Genomic DNA, 25,515 nt, shown 5'->3' on the forward strand with positions numbered 1-25,515 from the left:
AGTGGCCAGGTGTGTTTTGCTCCTGCCCTGTTTGCAAATTAACAGCTTTCAGGTGATCCACACACTTGTTCAGCACCGCCTCACCTACCTGAACTTAGCAAGTCACAGCACCTGACTTCGCGACCACCTCCCTTGGACTCATTCAGGTCCATTGCCATGGTTCCAACACCAAACATTGTCCTCCAAATTAAATTGTTTCTCTTGCTTAGAGATGACTTGTGGCTGGCATTGGCATCCCTGCTGCCATTTCACACCCCCCCGGGAATATCAGGTTTAACCTGGTGTGGAGTCTTCTCCCTATCAGCAACTCTTTTGGAGCCATCCCTGTTGTAATCAACCTGGAACCAGGACAATTTGGTATCAAGCGACGCTGCAGGCTGCTTCTTCAAGCCAACCTTCAATGTTTGGAATGCTCTTTCCACCAGACCACTGGACGATAGCATGGAGCTGTCCTTTTGTACCAAATGGTTTTTGACTTCAGGAAACACTCAAATTCCCTGCTGGTAAATGACATCCCATCGTCAGTGACCAATACTTCCCAGAATCAGTGTATCGCAAATGATGTTCATAGCTTCTCAACGGTCTTCCCAGAGTTTGCCACAAGGACTTTATGCTCATTGAACCACTTTGAATGGGCATCCACAATGACCAGAAACATTGAGCCCATGAAAGGACTGGCATAGTTGCCATGTAACCGGGTCCAGGGTTTACCCAGCCATTCCCATGAATGAGAGGTCACTGCTGGTGGAAATATTTGTTCTTGATGGTACTCCAGGCACTGCCCCACCAATGCAGTTATGTCAGCATCCAACCCCAGCCACCAGATATAGCTTCTTGCTAGCATCTTCATCTTGGAAATCCCTGGATGATCTTGGAGGAGTTTGGCCAGTATCTGGCACGGACCTTTACTCGAGACAACCACTCTTGCTCCCCAAAGTAATACACCATCCTCTACAGTGATCTGGTCTTGCTGGGTCCAGACAGGTTTCAGTTCTGCTTGCGATGGCCTGTCTCCCTCCCCCATTATCACCAGCTGTTTTAGTTTTGCTAGGGACAGGATCTTTTTGCATCCATATTTGGATATTGTCAGTGGTGACTGGAAGGGTGTCTAGGAAATTTAAAACCAGAACAGACTCTTCTGGGGGAGGCACCACCGGAAGGGTATCAGCCACTGGGAGGCAGCCCAGGGCATCTGCATTTGCATTTGGCTTCCTGGATTTTCTGGCTTGTACTTGTACACACTGAGAATAAGGGTCCACCGCCGAATGGCATGTTGGCTCAGTTTCTGAAGAACTTGGCCGAGACCGGGCTTTGTTATGAGCTGTCCTAGGGTCTCTCTGCTCAGGATATGCCCTGCATGCAAGTGGTGTTCCCCAAGCTCATTTGAGCAGGTGACGGGGTCCACTTTCATTGAGATGCCCTGAAGTTCCCATACTCCACTTGCCACATTTTCTAATGACAAAATCAGTTTAGTACCTGTTTGAAGTCCAGGTAGTAGGTGCTTCTGCATGGTTACATCATTGTTCCCACATACCAAACCATTTCTCAGGATCTCATTCAGGATAAACCCAAAATCGCATGCCTCTGCCAGTCGTCTTAAGGTAGTCAAAACTCCCGATACGGATTCCCCTGGTTCTCGAACAGCCGAATAAAACTGATAGCATTTCAGGATTAGTGTAGCTTTGGGGTCATAATTTTCCATAACCAACTCAGACAACTCTTGGAATGTTTTGGTGTCAAGTATCTCTGGGAAAGTTAAGCCCCTTATAACCAAAAATGCCGCAAAACTGCAAGTAGTCAGAAGGATTACTTGTTGCTTTTCATCTGCCCCAATGTCATTAGCCCAAAATAAAATCGCATTCTTTCGACATACTGTGCCCAGTCTTCGACAGCAGGATCATATGAGTCAAGCTTTCCAAATAAAAAGATGATGCTAATGCTTACCCCAACATCATGATAACTGTTGTGAGTAAATGTTTTTCAGGCATGTATTGTTTTCTCCCACCGCCACTGAAATAACTGCAAAGAGGCTGGTATCCCATCACCAAGTGACCCTTTATTTACTTGTGCACAGTGCACAGGTCAGTACCCTGAATTGAGATTCTAAATCCCCGGTTTATATTGGTCGGACATGGCTTCCTGATTGGGGCTGTTAACCCAGGTCAATCAAGGACCTTGTAGTCAACAAGGTCCACATGGTTCCAATTACTACAGTAGGAAACAATTAGGAGCATAGTAACATATTGAGGGCATAAAATAGTGAAAGGGCAAATGCACAGATGAATAGAGTATAGAAGTGGCCACAAAAGTGATGATTCACTTTAGTACCAGTCATATGAAAAGATACAAAGCAATACCTTTCTTTTCTAAAAGGAATGCATTAAAAAACAAAGTGATTCTGTTGAACCTGTATTTAACCTTGGTTAGATTCCATTTAGAGCTTTGATAGTTCTTGCCTCTATTTTTAAAAAAGTGCACCGGAAAGGATGCAAAAAGGTGTCCTAAAATGATATAGAAATGAAAACTTATATTTATTATGAAAGATTGATCAGATTGGAGCACTTTTGTTAAGAAAAACAGAAATCTGAAGCATCACTGGCTAGAAACCTCTAACATTACAGAATAATTTGATCAGTCTCGGTGTGGGGGGGGGGGTTGGGGGTTGGCGAGAGAGTGAGTGCTAGGTAGAGATAGGGTGTTTAGGGACTTCAATTATGCCTAGAGACTGGACACTTTGTGATTGTTCTCTTTAGAATAGAGGTGTAAGAAGGAATTTGACAGAGGATTAGATTTTTAGATTAGATTCCCTACGGCATGGAAACAGGCCCTTCGGCCCAACCAGTCCACACCGACCCTCCGAAGAGTAACCCACCCAAACCCACTTCCCTCTGACTAACGCATCTATCACTATGGGCAATTTAGCATGGCCAATTCACCTGACCTGCACATCTTTGGACTGTGCGAGGAAACCGGAGCACCCGGAGGAAACCCACACAGACACGGGGAGAATGTGCAAACTCCACACAGACAGTCACCCAAGGCTGGAATCGAACCTGGGACCCTGGTGCTGTGAGGCAGCAGTACTAATCACTGAGCCACTGTGCCGTATGCAACAGGAAGAACACTTATAATTCAGTAAGTTGCTGTGATCTAGAATGCAATACCTAAAAAGGTGATGGAGATACAATCATTAGAATCTTTCAAAAGAGAATTGGATAAATACATGAAGTGGAAAATGCACTTGGCACTAGGAAAGAACAAGGTAGTGGGACTTATGGGATAGTTCTATCAAACAGTTGGCAAAGGTATGATGAACACTGGCTTCTTTGTGATGATTATATTTAGATTCCATCAGGGTGTAGTCACTTATTCTCAGCAGCTGTGATGTTAAAAATCTTATGACTACAGGAGTTATACCACTGTTGCAAAGGACGTATGCTTTTCACTCAGAGGCTGGTGGGAATCTGCAGCTCACTGGCTGTAATGGTGGTGGATAACATTTAAGTAATATTTAGATGTGCACTTGTAATGCCAAGTACAAGGCTATGGGCCAAGTGCTAGAAAATGGGAATTGCACTATAAGCCTTTATGTAGAGCACAAGTACATATTCAAAATCAAAGTATTCTTCAGTTACAAAAGGAGAAGAAGGAGAAGAAGGACTTCGTCAGGAGCAGATTCAAAAAGGTAGGATTAGTCAGGCAGGGTGAAAAGTTGCTTAAATTTAGGATTGGTAATGCAAATATATTTGTGACCAACAATTAAAAGAAGATTCAAAATCCAGTTATGTATTGCAGTTGGTGGTGATGGGTTCACAGTTCTTCAGGAGGGAGTGGATCAAATCTACTTAATGACAGAGTATTTAAAAAGATACTGAGGCAATCAAAATGAGCAACATAGCTTTGGGGAAAAATAGAGTGAAAACTGTTGAGTACAGAATCTCACTTTACTACTTCTTCATGCAAGTGTTTAGCACAGGCTCTTCCTCTTATTTTCCCTTTGCAAACACATTTGTCTACAGATCCAACAATCGTTCTTCATTTCTTTCATACAGTGTGTACACCCAGCCCTCTGCCTCATCCTACCCATGCTGGACTCATCCGTCTGCAGGATTTCTTCGTGCTTATAGTTGCCATTCATTATTCTAGTGGAGGTGTTTTCCAAGACTCCGTTGGTGTAGTGCTCTGGTTCCATTTCCATTTCACTATCGCTGTTAAGCAACAACATAAATCAGATGGTAAAATTCTCCAATCCATTTCAATGGATCGTTCAGACTCAAAATTACTGAGATGGATATAAGTAGATTTCCTATCCTCCAATAAAACATTCAAGGGTACATGTCTTTATCTTTTCCTTTTCTGTCTTCAGTCAGACAACCTAGCTGCAGTTCTCTAGCATGCATGAAAGCAAGCCAGTCAGTATTGCTCCAATTTCGGTTGATTCTTTCTCATTTGGATGATTGGGAGGGCAAATGGCTGATTGAAAGTTCTGAAGAATACTAATTATCAAGAGGGAAATCTCAGACATAAGACTTCCAGATATTTTATTGGAGCTAAATTTTCCTCACTTTACATAAAATAGCTACTCCTTTCCATTCGGAATACTCAAATGAGGGAATGAGGGGCAGACATGCTGGGGCACAAATCAGGATAACACTCTGGGATTTTCCATTGTCCGGGAGGTTTCTCAATAGCAAATGCTAGGAGGTCAGTCAACTGGCTCTATTCAGAATAATGTTTCCAATTACCTGTGTAGGTAGGCCACTAGTTTTATGGTAGCACCCTCCCTAACTGACAGGCTGTGGACCTAAATATGCTCTCAGAAGAGCCTTAGGTGAATCAGACAGCCCTCATTATCACACCTCAAACCAAGAAGTTTGCCCAGCAGGGCCTTCCCAAATTTCTATTTTAAGAAAACTTTCCTCTACTAGGGAGGCTCATTTGGAATGTGGCGCTGAAAAAGCACAGCAAGTCAGGCAGCATCAAAGGAGCAGGAGAATCAATGTTTCAGGCAGGAGTCCTTCATCAGAATTATGGATGGGGAAGGGGCTGACAGATAAATAGGGGTTGGGGGTGAGCTGGGGGTAATTTAGCTGGTAGGCGATAGATGGATGCAGGTAGGGGATAATTGTGATAGGCAGGTAGGGAGGGTGGAGCAACGAACCCACCCTCTGCACCCAACATTTTCTCTTGCCACTGCACAAGGTTTAATGCCTCCCCCTATTTATCTCTCTCAGCCCCTTTCCCACTCAACATTCCTGATGAAGGGTTTATGCCCGAAACGTCAACTCTCCTGCTCCTCGAATGCTGCCTGACCTGCTGTGCTTTCCAGTGCCACTTTTCGTCTCTGACTCTGCAGCATCTTCAGTCTTCACTTTCTCCTAGCCTCATTCTGGGAGGTTGATTTTATTCATTCATTGGAAGCAAGGCCAGCATTTATTGCCCATCCTCAATTACCCTTGATGGGGTTTCCTGTCTGTGTTTGTAATGCACATCTTTTCTATGGGCACTACTGAGGTTTCAGAGCTGCATGCACTCAATGCACTGGCAGCATCAGAAGCATACCCACTGTACTTAATTGGGCTGTGGGTCTGCTGGCAGCCAATTAGGAGGCCACCTGTGGCAAAATTGATAAGCCTATGCTACTGCCAGTAACTTGGGACTTGCTTTCTGGCCCAACATAGGGGTCACAAAGACTATAGCAATTTAGCTCCAGGTATCAATTGTAAAAGGGCGCTGTGGTATTTTAATAAATGCATGGATTTTTTTTCTAAAACCTAACACATACTTCGCTGTAAATGACGAACATGTATTTCCACAGTGCTAATTAATTAAAAGCATTTTAACTTCATAAATCAAATTATAGCTTCCTTTGATCATAAATGTGATGAGATTCAGCTTGAATTTCCAATGACTATTGACCTATCCACTTATTTCGTTCTTTATAACTTCATGTTAAGTAGCTTTAAGTCAACATGTGGATTGAACTGTGCTTTGCACAGAAGAAAGATGTTTTAAAATCTCAGCAAGTATATATTAGGAAAAATTAGATCAAGTTTCTGTATGTTCCTGATTTTTATAACCAAGAATAGAAAGTCACATTCATTCAGCTCCAAAATGGATTAAAGTAGAGCTTCTCACTACAAATAACATTTTAAATAGTGTTACTTCAAAAATAAAATTGTTCTAATCTAAACACAACAAACACTGGATGCCGGAAATCTGAAACAAAAGCAGAATGCGCTGGAGAAACACAGGAGGTCTGGCACTATCTGTTGAGTTTGGAAATCTGGATAAAATAACAAAATGCTGCAAATAATCATGACTATGTCATCTGTGGAGCAAAAAAACAAATTGGTATTTGAGGTCATTGACCTTTTGTCAAAAAGGTCATCAACCAAAGCATTAAAGATCATTGACCTCAAATACCATCTTCTTTCCTCCCTCCACAGTTCATGCAAGACCTCCCAATTAGTTCCAGCGTTTCTTTTTTAATTCAAGAAAGTATTTCTTTGCTTCATACTTATCTCTTTCATGCTGCTGTGGTTTAGAGACTGTACACAGAGCTGATAGGCTGAAAACAGAACATAACCTAGGCACTTACATCACAGCACATGCCTACACTCCACAATGTTCTTTATTCCCCTTCTGCACTTATGACTCAGCCGATTTGGTAATTCAGTTACAAAGTAGAAGAATGCTGAAACATTACAAATTCACAAATGATCACCACGCTGATGATATGTTGCAGCATTCTTCCTAGTGGCCCATAAGCTTCTAAGTTTTTCGATACAGGCAGTCCTCACTAAGTCTCCGATTTTAAAGATTTTTTTGTTTTAAATGCTATTCTTTTCTAATGTCCACTCTTCTTATTTAATATGCCATTCCCTATTTTAGCATCCCTACTTCCTGATCATGTCTGACTTCACCAATGTGCCTCTTGCATTTTGCATGGAGTTGTTTATTTGAATGATCAGTGAAGCCCTGATAGTGCTTCTAGAATTGGCACCACTGTTTCTACACCCTACAATTAATGATCAAAGATCATAGTTACTATTTCAACAGTCCTCTGCTCAGATACGGAACTAAAACCTTTCAAAATACTTCTCTGACGTTTTTACTTAGACGAGCAGAGGAATTGCTGTGAACTGAATTTTTAATAAGAATTCCTTGCTGTAGTGTACTCTACCAGTTTACCTTATTGTACACTTACAGTAGTTGAGAACTTGTACTGTAAATTTCTTTAAAGTCTTCTCTGCAAACAAGAAGTCGGGTTTCTTCACTAAAACTTTCCTTAATTCACTTTGCAAGTTATTTCAGCAAGGAATGCACAATGAACAGGTATGGCACAGTATTTCAATTTTCCATTGGCTGTTCTGGACAAAAATTGTCCCAAACCCAACACTGATGTGAACATTATAGGAAGTTATGCTTCACTTAAAGTCTCAATGTTCAAGAATGCAAACTGAAGTTTAAGTGAGGCCACCCTATAAAGTCACAAATGATCAAATATATCAGGTTGTAAGTAAATAAACTATCTGGAGTATGATTTGCAAATGTGCAGTAACATTGAATAAATTTGATTAAAAGGATGCATAACCAGTGTCTACTAATAGAAAGTAACGTCCTCCATTTAGATAAAACAATTTCACATCATGGTGATATAAAGATTCCTGATTTTTAATGAGTGAATACAGCAAATTCCCTCTTTATTATGAAAAGACATTCAAGGACTGCATTTCATCGTATTCTGTGATCAGCGAAATGGAGATCTATTTGCCTTTATTTACAAGGACACCGCTATCCCTCTTTTTTAAAACAAAGATTTGGCTTGATTGCAGTTAGGGTTATGATAAACATACCTGGTTTCCTGGTTACTTGTACTACTGTGCTGCTGGGATTTGGAAGAGTCTGTAGAATTGGACTCTGAATAGTTTACAGAGGAGGGCGAGGAAGAGGACGAAGATGATGATGATGAGGAACTTATAGCTGGATATTTGTTGTGCACTGGTTTGCTTTTTGACAATACAACTCCATTGCTGCAGTTTGGGCTATCTGCTCCTGCAAGGCACAATAATAGATTTATGTACAAAGAAAGGTGCCTATCACTAACATGGTTGTTACTCTTAAAATTGAGTTTGGTCTTTTCACAAAAATGATATGCTTCTTGGTTAGTAGGCCAAGAAGATTCTTCCAACTAAAAGTACACCCATCTCAAATGTTTTTCTGCAAATACGGAGACACCGGATCAGAGATTCAGAAAAAGTGCACAGGCATAACAAAGCTATACTTGCGGCACAAAGAATGTCTTGCAAAGGCAAGAAAGAAAAAAATCTGCGTAGAACTAGAATAGCAAATAAAACAAAGAGTAACAGAGAACCAGCAACATTTTTATCTGCTGCAGTAATATTATTGGAATAACCTTGGGCCTGACTGTCAGAATCCAGCTTTCAAAGCAAGTTACAATAAATGGAATGCTACTCCTTATTTGGAAATTGTACAACTGGAGATTACAGTTATAAATATTACGCAAGACTGAGAGATTATAGCCTTATTTTACCATCTTTCATAAAGACAGAGAGACAAAGTGAGAACCAAAGAGTGAAAGTCAGAGAGGGATAGCGAGACAAAAAAGAGATAACTAAAAAACTAGTTACAATGATTGTGTTGGGAGCAGAGGGTTGGAGGAGCTTGTAGTTGTAGTAACAGTTCAGTGCTTGCAATTAAACTTTTGGATTATGCAAAGTGTCACATATAGATAGTTCCTGATATTAACGGATGTTCAGTTATCAGAAAAAGACGCCTTTTTGGATCAAATATTTGTATTTTAAAATAAGGTCCTGGGGAAGCAGTAATTTCTCATCGCCTTTATGGCGCAGATGACGTATTCTGCAGTTACAGAAAGGATTGTGACCTTTCAAGATTGTTGGAGATTAGGCATAGGTGTCAGTACAAACCAAGAGTAATAAATAGGAAGATTGAAGATGAAAGCACTTTAGGCAGATCGGAATGTTACAACAGAATTGGAACAGCAATAATAGACAAATGAATTTCAGGAATCTCCAGGAAACAATTAACAGACGTCTTAGATACTAACCAAAATGCCTTAATGAAATGACCTTTCTAAAGCACAACAGAATTCAGAAGTTGAAGTCAACGATAAACATCTATTTGAGGGAAATGTACTAGTTACAAGCAGCTATAGTCCAGTAATGAATGTATTGGTTATTTAATTTTGCTACTTTAGATAGGGGTTATACCTCTACATTTAATCAGTAGTGAAATCTGAAATTAAAGTTCGGGTGTACAATTAAAATTACAAGTTCTACACATCCCAGGTCAGGGATGACAACATGGTTAGGGCACAAAAAGACAGTGATGATTTCATGCAAGGTAGCAAGAGTAAAGCACTTTATTTGCACTGCTGTCGTCTCTATTGAGGTAGAAGACCTGCTCAGCAGCCAGCCTTCCAAGAAAAAGGCACATATGAAATTTGATATGGAACATGACATCTTTGCAAAGTGAAGGGACCTGGAATTTACTAATAAGCATTATTGCATTTCCTTAACAAAACTTTGGGTTTCCAAATGAGAATGTTAGCAAAGTGTTAATGGTATCAGGTTAAAAAACAAAAGTCAAGGTTACACAGATAATCACCTTGCCTTTCTCACAAATTAAAAATCCTTCTTAAAGATGCTGGTATATCTATCACTCTCAAGAAAGTGCAGTGAAAAACTGAATAATGTAAAAAGTACAGAGGATGCCACACCTCCTCTTTGCAGATCTTTTATTGTCAGAGTTATAGATTTAAAAGACAAAGACAAACATTTTAGCGAGTTTTGAGAAGATTTGTACCTCAGGTTGAGGTTCTGGATATAGGTTTGCTCGCTGAGCTGGAAGGTTCATTTCCAGACATTTCATCACCCTACTAGATAATGTCTTCAGTGGGCCTCAGAAGAAGCAATGTTCATGATTCTTGCTTTCTATTTATATGTTTGGATTGGTGATGTCATTTCCTGTTCTTTTTCTCAGGGGGTGGTAGATAGGGTCTAAATCTATGAGTTTGTTGATAGAGTTCCGGTTAGAATGCCATGCTTCGAGGAATTCTCATGCGTGTCTCTGTTTGGCTTGTTCTAGGATGGATGTGTTGTCCAGTTGAAGTGGTGTCCTTCCTTATCTGCATGTAAGGACACTAGTGAGAGAGGGTCATGTCGTTTTGTGGCTAGTTGATGTTCATGCATCCTGGTGGCTAGTTTTCTGCCTGTTTGTCCAATGTAGTGTTTGTTACAGTTCTTGCACGGTATCTTGTAAATGACATTAGTTTTGCTTGTTGTCTGTATAGGGTCCTTCAAGTTCATTAGCTGCTGTTTTAGTGTGTTGGTAGGTTTGTGGGCTACCATGATGCCAGGGGGTCTGAGACATCTCGGAAATGACTGCCAAACTACTCAGACCCTTTGCATCATGGTAGCCCACAAACCCACCACCACACTAAAACAGCAGCTAATGAACTTGAAAGATCCTATACAGAGAAGAAGCAAAACTAATGTCATTTACAAGATACCGTGCAAGAACTGAAACAAATTCTACGTTAGACAAACAGGCAGAAAACTAGCCACCAGGATACATGAACATCAACTCACCACAAAACGACACGATCCACTCACTAGTATCCTTACTAACAGATAAGGAAGGGGACACCACTTCGACTGGGACAACACATTCATCCTAGGACAAGCCAAACAGAGAGAGACAGAAGAATTCCTAGAAGCATGGCATTCCAACTGCAACTCTATCAACAAACACATCGAGTTAGACCCCATCCACCACCCCTTGAGAAAAAGAACAGGAAAATGACATCACCACAGGAAATGACGTCACCAACCCAAAGAAACCCAAACATATAAATAGAAAGCAGGAATCATGAACAGTGCTTCACCTGGAGGCCTACTGAAGATGTTACCTAGTAGGGTGACGAAACGTCTGGAAATGAACCTTCCAGCTCAGTAAGCAAACCTATGTCCACAAACATTTTCATCTTACATTTTATAAATACTGCAGTCCGGTTCTACAGTACAATAATACATGGCATGGACAAAGGTGATTGTAGATAAAAGTCATGAATCGACTCTGAAATCAAACTGCTGGCTAAATTTCTGACAGTCAGGGGAGGGGAGCATAATATGCATCAATTGGTCTGTGGGAGGAATCCTAATTTACATTCTGTGCTGTGCAAATGATCTTGCTCTAGAATGGTCTATAATGATGAATTTAATTTTGTTCTGCAAACTTGAACACAGGAAGAATGGCATTCATCAAGATCAAATTCTCCAAGAAAATTCAGAAAGCTCTCAGACATTAGGGAAGAAATTCTAGAGATAACCTTTAAATCCTGTACTATAAAAGTGGGGGCCATAAACAGTAAAAAGGTCTAGTTTCAATAGGGTGTAACGTAATAGTGGATCACCAACATGGTGGTCAAATTATTAGAGTCTACTATCATAGTTAATGGAGACTGATTTTAAAATTTCAGAACTTGAGCCATTACAGAAGGAAATGAGGCACCCCTATACCTCTTATACTCATGTGTTTGACAGTTATGAAGAACAGATTACTGTAGATGAAAGGTAAAATAAATTAATCCAAAAGGACCATGCTTAGGTGATTTCTATACCAGAAAAGATCCAGTGAATGAAGAGATTAAACAATTATCTGCCTCTGACTGAGACACAGTGGGCATATCTATTTTGTTTCTTTTTGAGGGAAGTGGGGAGAAAGAGGAGATCTTGTGATCGTAGCTCACAAAGCCATTAAGGTGCTAGTACACCATAATCTGATTAGATTATGCAAAAGAACTGATAACAAAAATCTTAAGAAACAAGAAGCAGAATCTCTTGCGACTATAAGTTTTGGTGTTTGCAAAGAAACCAGAGGTAATTAAGCAAGTGATTGGGGTTATTTGCTTAAATCATTGACTGAATTGATATAAACAGAAAACTGATGTATGGAAAGAGTTGTAAGACTGAGTAGTTAATACACCTTATCCACAAAGTAAAGGTACGTTAATTAGATCTGAATTAATGTAGAAAATAAATTAAGAGGCAAAATAAAGAGAATTAGACAGTTGGAAGGAATTTGGTGTCCATTCAGCAATGTCAGATAAGGAATAGACAGACTTATCAAATAGGCAAATATATAGAGAAAAAGTACTCCCAGTGAAACGTCCAAAGTTAAAGCAAGACCAGTGAGTTGGGATGAAAGTTTCAAAGAGCAATTTGAAGATCAAGATGTTAGTGTGGACACTTAACAGGGGGACAAATGTAATCCAGAAAATTCTCTTTGGATTGTTGGCCACATTCACAAGAATGTAGGTCGACTGACATAAAAGCTGCATTTCTGTAGGGAGAAGGAAAAAGTAGTTTTTGAAACTGCCTATAGAAGTGAGTGATGTAGAAGCTGTAGAAATTAAACAAATATGTTTGTTGATTGAATAAAGCATCAAGTGCATCTCAGTTAGATCTGTCTTACTGAAAGTATGCTGGTGTCAACAGTAAACGTATTCAGCAATGTTCTATTGGTATCATGGAGGGAAATTCTCAGGCATGTTTATGATGCATATTAGTAATTTTCTAAGGAGGGATGTTTCAGAATTCATTTAAATCACTATAAATAAGATTAAAGGTAGACTTTAATCTTTTTTTGTTGAATTTACCTTGTTCCACAATGACTTTGATAATATTCAATTGGTAAATTATTCTAAGAATGCCTCTATAAACCAAAATTTTGCACTAGGCTTTAGGGATCTTTCAATATATAGGGTTAAACATCAAGAAGAATAGATCTGGGGTAACTTTGAAAGTGTTACAGGAAGTCCCCAGGTTATGAATGTCTGACTTATGAACCGACCTCCAGCTTCTCATTTTTAAAAGTTTTTCTTAAAAATCCGACTTACCTACAATGTTTCATCGTAATGAACGGGCAGACCAATTTGCCCATATCTGTTCCAACTTAGACACAAATTCGGCTTACGAACAGCAGAAAAAAAACAGAACTCATTCGTAACCCGGGGACTTCCTGTACTCACATTCTGATATATTGTTCTAGAGGTAGGGGAGAAAACAAATTGGAAAACTAAACATGATTCAGTTGGTGGTAAAGTATACTGGTAGGGGAATACTCTACTGCATATCTACAGATTGAAAACTTTTTTCTTTCAAGGCTGTTCCTCTCTCACTGTACTTGCCTGCACTAGAAAAAAATACTGTTGATGGTGAGTTAATTGTAAGACTAAGATTAAGAATGCAGGAGGTGGTGTATAGATACAGCAACTTTGAGAAAACTGAAACATTGGATAAGGAGGAGGCAGACATTTAATATGTTGTATTCTATAAATAAATCTCATTAAGTAAATGGTTGACATTTGGTTTCTTATTTCATCAGAAACTAACAAAATAAAAAAAGTTAAAAGTACTTTGCAGAAACATTGCTTCTCTAAGAACCAATAGAAAACGGAATCTCATTTGTAAAATATTTCAAAGGAAGTTCTATGCAAGATGCATTGAGAATAGTTTACCTATTGACTTATAAAAGTCATTGTTCCCTGGGGAATAATGTAAATTCAACAAAAACACTGACTGAGAAAAGGGAAGGCTTGACCTTGTTAGGGTAGATGATGGAGAGAATTTTTTTTTTTTTTCGAAGGTGAAATGGATTGATACAAAAGATCAACTGTCAAATATTCTATGTGAGGAAATAAGACTGTGAAGGAGAATGCCTTGTATTATGATTTGTTGCATGGAATATGGAAAATCACTTCTTTTCCTGAGTTTTGTGGAAATATGTTTCCATGCTGCAAAGTTTTGATTTATAGAAGAGAGAATATGTTAAATGCATTAAGATTATACAAGATATACAGAGGAACCTCGATTATCTGGCAATCAATTATCCGAATTTCGGATTATCCAACAAGATCGCAAGGCCCCGATGCTTGGCTAAACTATGTTATCCGGCATTCAATTAACCGAACGAGATACTCCCCACCTGTGTTCTTCGGATAATCGAGGTTCTTCTGTATACAAGGTGGTTGAGGGTATTAAGCACGTGTAAAAAGACACTTCTGGATTACCATGATGGTTATGGAGGTGGTAAACGTTTATAATGTTTGAATTTAATTTGGACTTATATAGAGTAAGCAAAAGATTGGAATCTGGTTTTCTACTTCATCGCCAGGCTTTAAGAAATTTAACAATTATTCTTTAAACAGTCATTTTGTGCAGTGGGTTACATTTCTGCCTGAGCAAAAAAGTGAGGCTCAAATCTCAGTCTAGAACTTTACAGCCAAGGAAGGGCTGTACATAATGCTGCTAAACAAGTAGCAAATCAACTTGTGAATCCTTCCAAAGCACACCAATAGCAATTGTTAAGAGTGGGAGAGTCATGATCCAATGAAATTGGAGTCTCCATCGTCTCTGTCTTCATTATTCACACCTCTACAATATGCTGAGTGTTTGCCGGTCAACTCAGATTAGTACCAACAGCACAGAATTCAATCTCTGTTCCCTCTGTGGTGTCGTTGAGACCTGTCTTCTCACTCAGCCATGGTGCTGCCATTCAGACAACTCAATAAGTTTACTTAAGCAGACTGCCCATATGCTAAGGTATCCTGAAAAAACAAAGTTTGCGATGTCTAAATGAGTAATTAATTGATTTGATGCAAATCCAGAGAGGTGGAACCAGATGATCTTCTCATTTTACCATTATCAGATAACGATAAAACTAAAAACAAAACTGTGTATGCTGTAAGTGACTTTTGGGGATCGGGGAAGGATTCTTTCCCCATCAGTATACTGCCTAGACTTAAGAGCAGAAATAGTCAGCAACATACCTGCATTGTTGAGGTGTGAATTATTTGCTCCGTGTCTAGGGCTCATATTGGGTGATCCAGGATAGCTATCTTGAGACTTTGGACTACGACCACTGAAACAGCGCACTTCACTGTCTGTACCATTCACCATCTCCACAAACTGCCGACACCTATACAACAAAAGCAAAGAATACATCTTCAGCAAAAAGGAGATTCAAAATGAAAAGACAAAACAAATGAACTCAGAACACATCCCATGAATGATTTTCAACTGCCAACTATCCGGTTAACAAATACTGCAGTAGACAATAATGCCAAAGAAACTGGAGTTGTCCTTTCTATGTACAAGCCCACTTGTTGTTGAAACAGAAAGTTACCGACACATAAAAATCAGAGTTCTACACTTGATTTTTAACTTGTAATTTTCAAGTACAAATGAGATACAACCTGTCATCCAATAAAGGGACAAAGGAGACAACTTAAAAAAAAGCACCAACTTTTGGAGGGCTGGAAATCCATTACTACTCTTCCTAGCGCACCGAACACAGCTCCATGTTGCCATGTAGACTCCCACTCCTCTGTAATTCACAACACTCCCTTCCAACAATAATACAAATTTCCAGCTCGGCTTGTTCATGAATCTGGTAGATCTCTCATACTTCAGTCTCGCAAGCTGCTCACTCATGCTTAACAAGCAGTGATCAGCTCATAGGGTGTTTCTAATGAGACCCTAAGCTGAAAATGATTTGTCCCCCCAGTGAGTCCATCAGGTGTGTGCCATTAATGGAACTCCGCTATGTACTGACCTTTGAGCAAAACTCCAACCTAACCCTGCTTACATGTCATCTTCAAACAAACAAATCACAATGTATGAATTTACTTACTTTAACATGAACAGCAAGTTTGGATTACGCTCAAGTAATCCTGGATATAGCTGTTGTGTTGCTTCTATAGCTTCACCCACTCTTCCTGATAAAACTAGCTTTTGTATTCCTGAAAAAGATGTGATTACAGCAATTACTGATACAGTTTCATTCCTACTATTTTTATTTTAAAATGGTGAATCTTACCAAAATGTTATTATATTCATGACTCCATCCAACCTGTACTGGAGGAGAAATAGCACCAGCATGTCAGAAACTGTTAGGAAATCTTTCTCATTTGAAATAGGTTGAACAATGAGACGTAGACTGGACCTTTCAACTAAAAAAGCCTTAGTTTTAATGCCAGTATTCATTGCTTAAACATGGCTTTAAAAATGTCTTGCTTCAATTATTTCCACCAACCATGGTGGAAAATCATTGCAAGCAAGCTTTTAATATTCAATCATGGCATGTAGGTTAGGGTTAGATCACAGGCTAGGCAAGCATTTATTGCCCATCACTAACTGCCTTTGGGGGGGGGGGGGGGGGGAGTGGGAAGCTCCTTCTTGAACCGAGGCAGTCCTTGGTGTGTAGACAAACTCACAGTGCAGTTAGGGAGGAAGTTCTAAGATTTTAACTTAGGAGCAGTGAAGGATCAACAATTTAGTTCCAATTCAGGATGGTATGTGGCTTGGAGTTAACTTGCAGGTGGTGGTACTTCCACTTATCTGCTGTCCTTGTCCTTCGAGGTAGTAGAGGTCACAGGTGTCAAGATGCTGTTTAAGGAACACTGGCAATTTGAAGTATCTTGTAAATGGTATATGTTGGTGGTGGAAGGAGTTAGATGGAATGTCTATCAAGAGGACTTTGTCCTGGATGGTGTCGAGGTTTGAGTGTTGTTAAGGAGTATAATTTATCCAGGTAAGTGCAGAATATTCATGATCACATTTCTGACTTATAACTCGCAGATGGTGGACAGGCACTGTGGAGGCAGGAGGCAAGTTGTTTGACATAGCCTCTGATCTGCTCTTGTAGACAAAGTATTAATATCTATTGGCCAATTAAGATTCTGATCAATGGTAACACCCAGGTGGGGTTTCACAGGTAACTGATTACATTTGAGATGTGGCTATTACCATTATGTAAGCAAACAACAGCTAATTTGCAAATAGCAAATTAAAGAGAATCCATAAATAATTAATCAGAGTTGGTTGAAGGATGAATGTTAGTTAGAAGAACACCTCTGCTCTTCTTCAAATATACATAAATGAAATAACTCATATCTATCTAAAGAAGAACAATACAAAGCTGTTTAGCTTTTCCAGTCAAGTTGATAAATGCTGATCAGCAAACAGAACTCTATTTACCCACTTTTATAAAATATACCTTAATATCCTTACATTAAACACAAATTTATCAATCTTAAATTTAAAAATCAAACTATCTAGCATTAACTTGCATTTGCCAAGTGAACTTCTAATTTCCATCAACCATACTCTGGCTCTAAGTTTGGTGTTATGGCCCCTCGGCTGAAGCAACTCAAACAGTGGAAATAAATAGCTTATCTCTACCTACCGAGCATGTGAAAAATCCTTGAACATATAACTCCACTGTTTCCAGGCAATATTACTCTAGTTTGTAATCTATCCTTTGTAAGTGCATTATTGTAATAAATTTCATAATGCTTGATGCCTAGAACCATTTCTGATACTCCAGGTGTGTTCTAATTAATCAGGACAATAATAAATGACTTTTAACCCCTTGTATTCTCTAGCTATACAGTACAGCATTCTTGATTTTTGATTATTTTCTGCTTCTATTCATGACATTTTAATACTCTACTTACCTGAACCCCAAGTCTCTGATTATCAATTTCTAGTTTTTAAACTCTTGGGTTCAAAGTAGATGACCTTACTTTTGTCAACAATACAATCTATTTTCCCATAGTTTTGCCCATTTACTCAATCTTTTAATATCCTTTCTACATTTATGCTTCCATCCAAACTGTTTAAATGTTGCCTAATTTTGTCATTGGCAAACTATGGTAAAAATATATTGGTATATGCTGCATTCAGTTCCGTCCAAGTCATTAATAAGTACTTGTGAATCCAGCCCAAATCCTTAATACACTCCACAGGTCACATGTTGCCAATTCAGGTACTACTAATTATCCTTATTGACTCCTCAGCTAATTTTCTAACTAGTTCAACAATTTGGTCTCAATTCTACAAGCTTCAACTTTAACTAGCAGTCCTTTACAGGATTAAATACTTTCCAGATGTCCATGTAAATAACATCCACATAGATTTCCCAGTTCACCATTTCAGTCACTTCTCAAAACATTCACTGAAGTTCACTCATGTTATATCCTTTACAAATTCATTCTGGTTCTCTTTCATCAGCTGAAACTCCAACCTTAACCTAAATTCTGGTAATTTCCCCGTGGATGTTATGCTAATTCCCTGGCGTCTAGCTTTTGTCTTTTTAAATCAGGCAGTTACACTTTAAATTTGATGCATGATCTGAAAGACAATAGCTGGAACAACTGAAGTAGTTGCATGGATGATGTTTTAAGGCCCATCTAAGACCTGAAAAGACAACAACCTGATTCAGAATGAGATTGCTAGCACTGAAACAAACTGACTGTGGTACAGGTTCCTCAGGACCTGTGCAGAGAAGCAAGATGGGCTTCCATAATTCCGATTTACAGCAACAATTTTAAATTGCAGCTTTAATCTCCACCCGAAGCATCACTGCTCTTTATATAGCTCTGAAAATAGAGGCTAAGCTTGGGTTTTGTGTCTGCCTGGGACAGACAATATCTCCAGAGGTAAGTTCCTGATAGCCAAAAGCAAAGCTATATAACACTTAGAGGTAGTTAAAGTCAAAATAATGGATTCAAGATACTGTTGTGGATTTGTTATTCATTACCCACAGCAAGAAAACATTATATAATGCTAAACAGCTATTTTGTAAATGCTTGTTTTTGGAAGCATAACAAAGACACCATTAGTAAGTTGCAGACTCTTAATCAGCTCAATTTCATTGTTTAACACTTTAACATAGATATTTTTTGATGAACATTTCAAATAGTGTTTTTGAAAGTAAATGATAAAATATTCACAATACATCTGTCCATTTAGTTGCTTCCAGCCTGAGACTTCATGTAAAATGCATCCATTTTAATATTCCTACCATTTACAAGAGATATGAAAACAAAATGCAAGTATAAAATAAGTTTGCTCCTGAAACAATTTTTGAAGGTGTTGGTAAAGTCAGCACATCCCAAATTTTACTTCCTAATTCTCCTGACGGATTGAATCTACTCAGGTGGCTGTGTGATTAGGCCATGTAAAATAAATGGAAGGCCATGCTAATTCAAACAACTGAATTTATATTTTTCAATATCCAATTTTCTCTGGCTTAATCTAGCATATATTCACACACTGGCATAATTCAATTGCCTTCAAAAACTTTTAATACATTGATTTTCAACATGCCGCACAGATGTAATTGCTCAGATGCCTGTTTTGGAAACTGGCAGAATTTAATTCCTGTTGCTTTCCAGTGAGTTTTACTCTTGGGTGGCAAGTTGAAAATCTATGCCAGCAGACTGTTTTATTGCAGAGATAGACAGCAACTATTTTCATGGTGAAACAAGGTTCCTATATTTGGATCATTATTGAGTGCTCTCATTAATGTTTTTGTCTGTAGTCTGGAGCTGCAGAAGTTGACTTCAGTGCACCAACTATTACTTTGTTAGGCAATTCCCTCCTCAAAATTCATTTGGCACATACCAATATTGGGCAGTGCAGTTAGCAACTGAGACAACAGGGGACTTAAAATATAAATTTCAAAATGTTATACACATACACATCACTGCCAGACTTACGCTGTCTGTTTTTGATTGAACTCTGCTCCTCTTGAATGGTCTGCCCTGTTGCTCTGGCAAAGGCAGTTGCTGTTGCACAGTACCCATGATGCACCAGGTAGGACGACACCATGCTATAAAACAAATTCTCACACAATGAGCTAGTTTAAATATGGTACCAAATCAATCAGCTAACCCATTATGTATGATAAGCAAGGAGCAGCATTTCTTACTTTTGCATCATCGTCTGCCATTCCCCTAGTCTGTCTCCTATAGGAAATCGCTCAATTGTGCCATGAATCTTTGCCCTCCACTCACGCATGTAATCTTCTATGTCAAACACAAATGGCTGCTGGCCAAAATTGGCATCTACTATCTCACCCGGAGTTTGAAGCCCCACAGTTGGATACAGGTTAGGCTGAAAGACAAAAGTAGTGACAATGCTCAAATTAATATTACAGTCAATAACAAACGCAAAATGGAAATCAAAGGAATTTATTAATAGAATTCCTAAATATGAAATTCAACTTTGGTGGAACTTTAGTAAGTACAGTCGTAAGCCGACAACCAATTATACTCCCTAATTTTAATATCCATTCATTCTGCTGCTGCCCAATCTTTGTCCCTGCTAAAGATTAGTTTCACCCTCTCACTTTCCTTGTGAATACTTCCATTCCAGTAAGAGCACTTGAAATTTTCAAGTCAGTATCCCACTATTTTAGCATTACAGACCCCAAGCAATAGGCTGTCACCATTTACAAACATCTTGCATACATAATTTTAAAGCAAATTGTCTTAAATAATATCAAAACAGCATTTGCTAAAATATTGCCACATTTTGCATTTAAACATAACTCTTAGAAAATTTTAGGGATTCTGGTCAGTCAATAATTTATTGTATCAATACTTCTTAGTCTTTAAATCTCTTTTTTCTTGCAGCTGGCCCACAGAAATGTCTTACTGATTGCTTGACACAAGATGAACTCCTGGGTCTGTCTTGAGGCTCTCTTTATTCATGAATCCTCCCTTGGATAGAACACTGTATCCAATGGCAGCAGTATGAGATTCAGATATACTAACAAGTGTGGCATAACTGTTTTATGCCAAAATAGGCTTTTAATTAAGTTACCGAAAATATATTTAAAATAATTGTTTGTGTCATAATTTTACTGTTCACTCTTCAAAAGCATCCTGGAAACATGGTGACTAAGTGACGAGTTAACCTGCCATATTGCTATAAACCTGTATCTGCAAAGTGCCTTTTTAATGTAATAAAATGTCTCCAGATACTTTATGGTAGTATTATAAAAATTAATATCTGACCCTGAACCACATTAAGGAATAGTACAGGCATTTACAAGACACTGGTGTTGTTTATGAAGCGAGTGGGGTAGCTACAGGCTCTGTTGTTGGTTTGGAACAAATGACTCTGTTTACCAACTGCATACGAACACATCCACAACACCTAAACTTCTGATAATTAAAGGTTCACTTAAAATGCATTAAATCAGTCCGTTCCTTCACAGTAATAATAAACATTGGTACAGTTACCAGAGTTTGATTCAGAATTCAGCATCTTTCAAACACTAAGTTTTGTACTGAGAAATCCAAATTCCAGAAGATTCCACGCAGTAAACATTAGAACATAAGATGTAGGAGCAGAATCTTGCCTATTGTCTACCCTGCCATTCAACAAGATCATCAGTCTAATTCTCCTCAACTCTATTTTCTTACCTTTTCCCCACAACTCTGGAGTCCCTTGCTGATTAAATTCTGTTAATTTCAGTCTTAAATATACTATTGACCCAGTCTTTACAGTGGTCTGTGGAAGTGATTCCATAGATTCACTACCATCAGAGAAGAAATTCTTCATCGCGGTTTTAAAATGGGAAACCTCTTACTTTGAGATTATGCCCTCCAGTCAGAGACAAGGGAGAAACAACATTTCTGCATGTACCCCATCAAGTTCCCCAAGAATCTTGCATGCTTTGAACGGTTGCCTCTCTTTCTTTTAAATTCCAAATACAAGCGCAATCTATTCAACCTCTGCTCAAAGACAATCCTCCGTACTCAGGATCAATCCAGTAAACCCTCTCTCTACTGCCTCCAATGCCAGTACATCTACCCTTAGTTAAGGGGACTAAAACTTTTCACAGTATTTCGGATGTGTTCTGACCCATGCCTGGTGTAGTTTTTGCAACAGATCTATTTTTACATGGTATTTCCTTTATTGCAACATTCTATTTGCCTTCCCTATTGCCTGAATTTATATGTTGTAGTTTTTTCTCGATTTAAAATATTAATATTCAGCTCAACACTTCTTGATAAAATGCATAACTTCACATTTTCCCACATCATATTCCAACTACTAAGTTGTTGTCTACTCGATAAACCCGTCTATATCCCTTTGGAGATATGATCTTCCTCAGCCTTCCCACGTATTGTGTGGCATTCACAAACTTGGCTATAGTATATTCACTTTCTACATTGAATTTATCAATGTATAATTGTGACCCCAGAATTGAGCCTTGTGGCACTTCACTAGTTTCAGATTGCCATCCTGAAAATGAACACCCCACCCACCCCACCACTCTTTATCCTAATACGGTCTTCTATTAGTTATGCAATCCTAAATCCACACTAGAACACAACATACAAGATCATGGGCTGTTAGCTCATTAAGTAGCCTAATGTGTAGCATATTATATCTCTTCTGGAAGTCCAAATGTATCATAGCCACTGCTTCCCTTTAATCTATTCTGTTTGTTACCACCTCAAAAATATTCAAATTAATTTGTGTGGCATGTTTTCCTGTTCATGAAGCTAGCCTGAATAATAATCTGCATTAGGTATTTCTAAATGCTCTACCATTACATCCTTTATACTTGACTAACATTTTCCCAATGACAGATGTGAAGCTGACTAGCCTATTGTTAGTTTTTTTGTCTTCTCTCCAGTTTAAACAAATTTCATTTACAGCTTTCCAATCTTTGGGATTTCTCCAAAATCTAAGGATTCTTGGAAGATTATAACCAATACATCTATTAATTCTGTAGTTACTTCTTTTAAATATCCTAAGATACATGCTATCAGATCCAGAAGACCTATTGGTCTTTAGTCCCATTAGCTTTCCTAGCACTTTTTTTGAAGTGATTGATATTGCACGTGTTTACTCTTTACCCCCTTTTTTGAATGCTATTGTATCTTCAACTGATGCAAAATAGTTATTCAGCAACTGTCATTTCCTGCTTCCCCATTATTACTTTCCCAGCTTTATTCTCAAAGTGTCCAATGTTCACTTTGACCTCTCTCTTGCTTTTTATATATTTAAAGAAGATCTTGCTTTCAATCTTGATATTACTTGCAAATTTACCCTCAAAATTATCTCCTCCCTCTATTATTTGTTCTAGTTGTCTTTTGTTGGTTTGTAAACATTTCCTAATCCTCTGGCTCACCACTAATCTTTGCCGCATTGCATGTAGTTTTCTTTCGATTTAAGTACATTCCTTGGAAGATCTCAAAACCTACATTAGTCGTTCTGCTAACTCATGGTCCAATTAACGCTTTTCATGATACTAAGCCATACAGACTAGGCAGATCCCATGTTGCATGTTAAGTTCTGTTGAATATAATGATATACAATTCCAAAGATCACTATTCTCAGTAACTTCTGGGGGCATGAAGAGGGAACTAAAAGAATATCAATTAGGGCTTTGTCAATTTGGTAAAATTTGCAAAAGTAATGTCACGTGCTCCCATAACAGAACACACTAAAGAAATTAAATATACAGTGACACCACATACATGTACATAACTAGGTGGATATTTCCAACATTCCAAAACAACAATAATGCATATGAAAGAAAAGTCCTACCTAATATAATCATTCAAATTAATGGATTTGTTACTTTTCAAATATCTACTCCATAATATTAGAAAAGAAACTTTCCAAATAATCTTCGCACAATACTTAACTCTTCACAAGTACAGTTAATATTTATAACCAGAGAAGCACAACTCTCATGGCCTAAGCAGGAAACAACTAACAGTGGTCCAAATTTTGCAGTTCGTGGCAAAGTATCAATTTTTGTTGTTGACTTCAAAGTAAGCTTCCACAAAAACCTAGTGAAATATATGGCTGGATTTCACCTTTCCTTCTACTAATTTCATGAGTTAGTGGGATTCGGGAGCATCCAGCAACAGTGATATCATTAAAAAGGCGAAGCAGCCAATCAGAAAGAACTGTCAAAGACCAAAACCAGGAACTAAACAGCTCTGATTAACTTTCATGTTTTAAATCAGATATTGAAAAATATATTTAATTTCTTTAGAGTGTGTTGTGTTATGGGAGCACGTGACATTACTTTTGCAAATTTTACCAGATTGACGAAGCCCTAATTGATATCATTTTAGTTCCCTCTTCATGCCCCCAGATGTTACTGAGAATAGTGATCTTTGGAATTGTATCATTATACTCAACAGAACCTAACATGCAACATGGGAGCTGACTAGTCTGTATGGCTTAGTATCATGAAAAGCATTAATTGGACCATGAGTTAGCAGAACGACTAATGTAGGTTTTGAGATCTTCCAAGGAATGTACTTAAATCAAAAGAAAACTACATGCAATGCAGCAAAGATTGTAATTAATTGAGGTAGAAGCTGAAATATAATATTTTAAAAACAAATGAATGAATTTTGAATCATTATCAGAACAGCTAACATTCCTCAAATATAAAATTACATTTTTCAGGGCCAGAGAGATCAATTAACACCAACTATGACTTAGCAGACCATTAAAAATCTACTTACATCTCTTTCAACAAGGAAAAACTTCAAGTATTTTTACAACAAAATAAATAATATGAAATGGTGAAGTTCATATTAAATCACTTGATTTCTAAGATTTCCAACTGTGAGACTCTCCATAGCACACCTTGTGGAAGAACAGGAGAATCAATGACAGCAACTTCCACATTTCAGTGTGGAACTGCGCATGCGCTTGAAGTGGAGATGGCTGTCAATTTTACTGAGAAATGGTAACAAATATTAACAGCTTTGCCTGAATTACAACCACAACCAGGTCAGTACATTAAGTGACATAAAAATTTAAAAAGATAATTTTTTAAAAATGGCAGCTAATTGGCTCTTTCCAGAGTGAACTGCTTTCGGTAAAGACTTTTGGCAAAAAAGCACTTTTAAAAATGGATTCCAGTTCAGGAAAAAAAAGTTATTTATACTTACAGGCAGGTCTGTGAATGCTATTCCTGTAAAAGAAATCCAAAACACCAATTAACTTTTTTTTTTGCATAGTAACTACTCAATAGTATGGAGAGCATGTAATCTACGCAGTAGATTTAGCATTGCAGATTTCATTACAGTTACATCAGAAAACAGTCAAAAGGTGGCACTCTTGATCTTTATACAGACCTATATGTTTACAACTAATTCTAATTTCGCCAATCAGCAAGTGTCCAGAGTGAATGTAATTGAGATATGAAAGCTGCACACTCTGCAGTAACTATCAAAAACATTAATATATCAGTGTAATCTATCCACAACAATCTTTTGTTAGCTTAACCTGTATAATTTGAGATCTTTATTTGCTGATTGCCTAGATCGTATCCTTCATTTGCACAGAAGTTAATCCATATGTAATTCATAGAATTGTGCAATCTCGTTTATACTTTCTGGCCTGTAAGTGTGTATTTGATAGATTAGTACCTACGAACGTTAGCTGGTGGTTGAAGAGAAAAAATTGCTTCAGCCCTGTAGGAGCAGAACTCCATGCTGGGAAGGGAAATCCACAACACAATAGTTTGTGATTGAATGAATACATCACGTTTGCACTGTACCAATGACATTCTAATAGTCTGTCACAACCACTGTCTAAGACAAATGTTTTACTATAGAAATAAAAAAAT

At 38.2% G+C, this 25,515-nt stretch overlaps 1 protein-coding gene across 2 annotated transcripts in view; it reads right to left on the reverse strand.

The window, feature by feature from the left end:
• The window catches only part of ranbp10 (RAN binding protein 10), a 159,097-nt gene that overhangs the window by 23,482 nt on the left and 110,100 nt on the right, over window positions 1-25,515 (reverse strand). Inside the window, exons 5-11 of one of the 2 annotated variants that reach the window (XM_043707073.1) lie at window positions 24,836-24,858; window positions 19,825-20,009; window positions 19,613-19,752; window positions 15,742-15,850; window positions 14,879-15,027; window positions 7,860-8,058; window positions 4,084-4,208 (exon numbers count right to left, since the gene is read on the reverse strand). In XM_043707073.1, the coding sequence (XP_043563008.1) occupies window positions 4,084-4,208; window positions 7,860-8,058; window positions 14,879-15,027; window positions 15,742-15,850; window positions 19,613-19,752; window positions 19,825-20,009; window positions 24,836-24,858 (930 nt within the window). The remainder of the gene's footprint in view (window positions 1-4,083; window positions 4,209-7,859; window positions 8,059-14,878; window positions 15,028-15,741; window positions 15,851-19,612; window positions 19,753-19,824; window positions 20,010-24,835; window positions 24,859-25,515) is intronic. The other variant, XM_043707074.1, reaches the window with a different exon arrangement.

The sequence above is a fragment of the Chiloscyllium plagiosum genome, chromosome 17 (genome assembly GCF_004010195.1).
Source record: "Chiloscyllium plagiosum isolate BGI_BamShark_2017 chromosome 17, ASM401019v2, whole genome shotgun sequence".
In the NCBI taxonomy this organism is placed as follows: Eukaryota; Metazoa; Chordata; class Chondrichthyes; order Orectolobiformes; family Hemiscylliidae; genus Chiloscyllium; species Chiloscyllium plagiosum.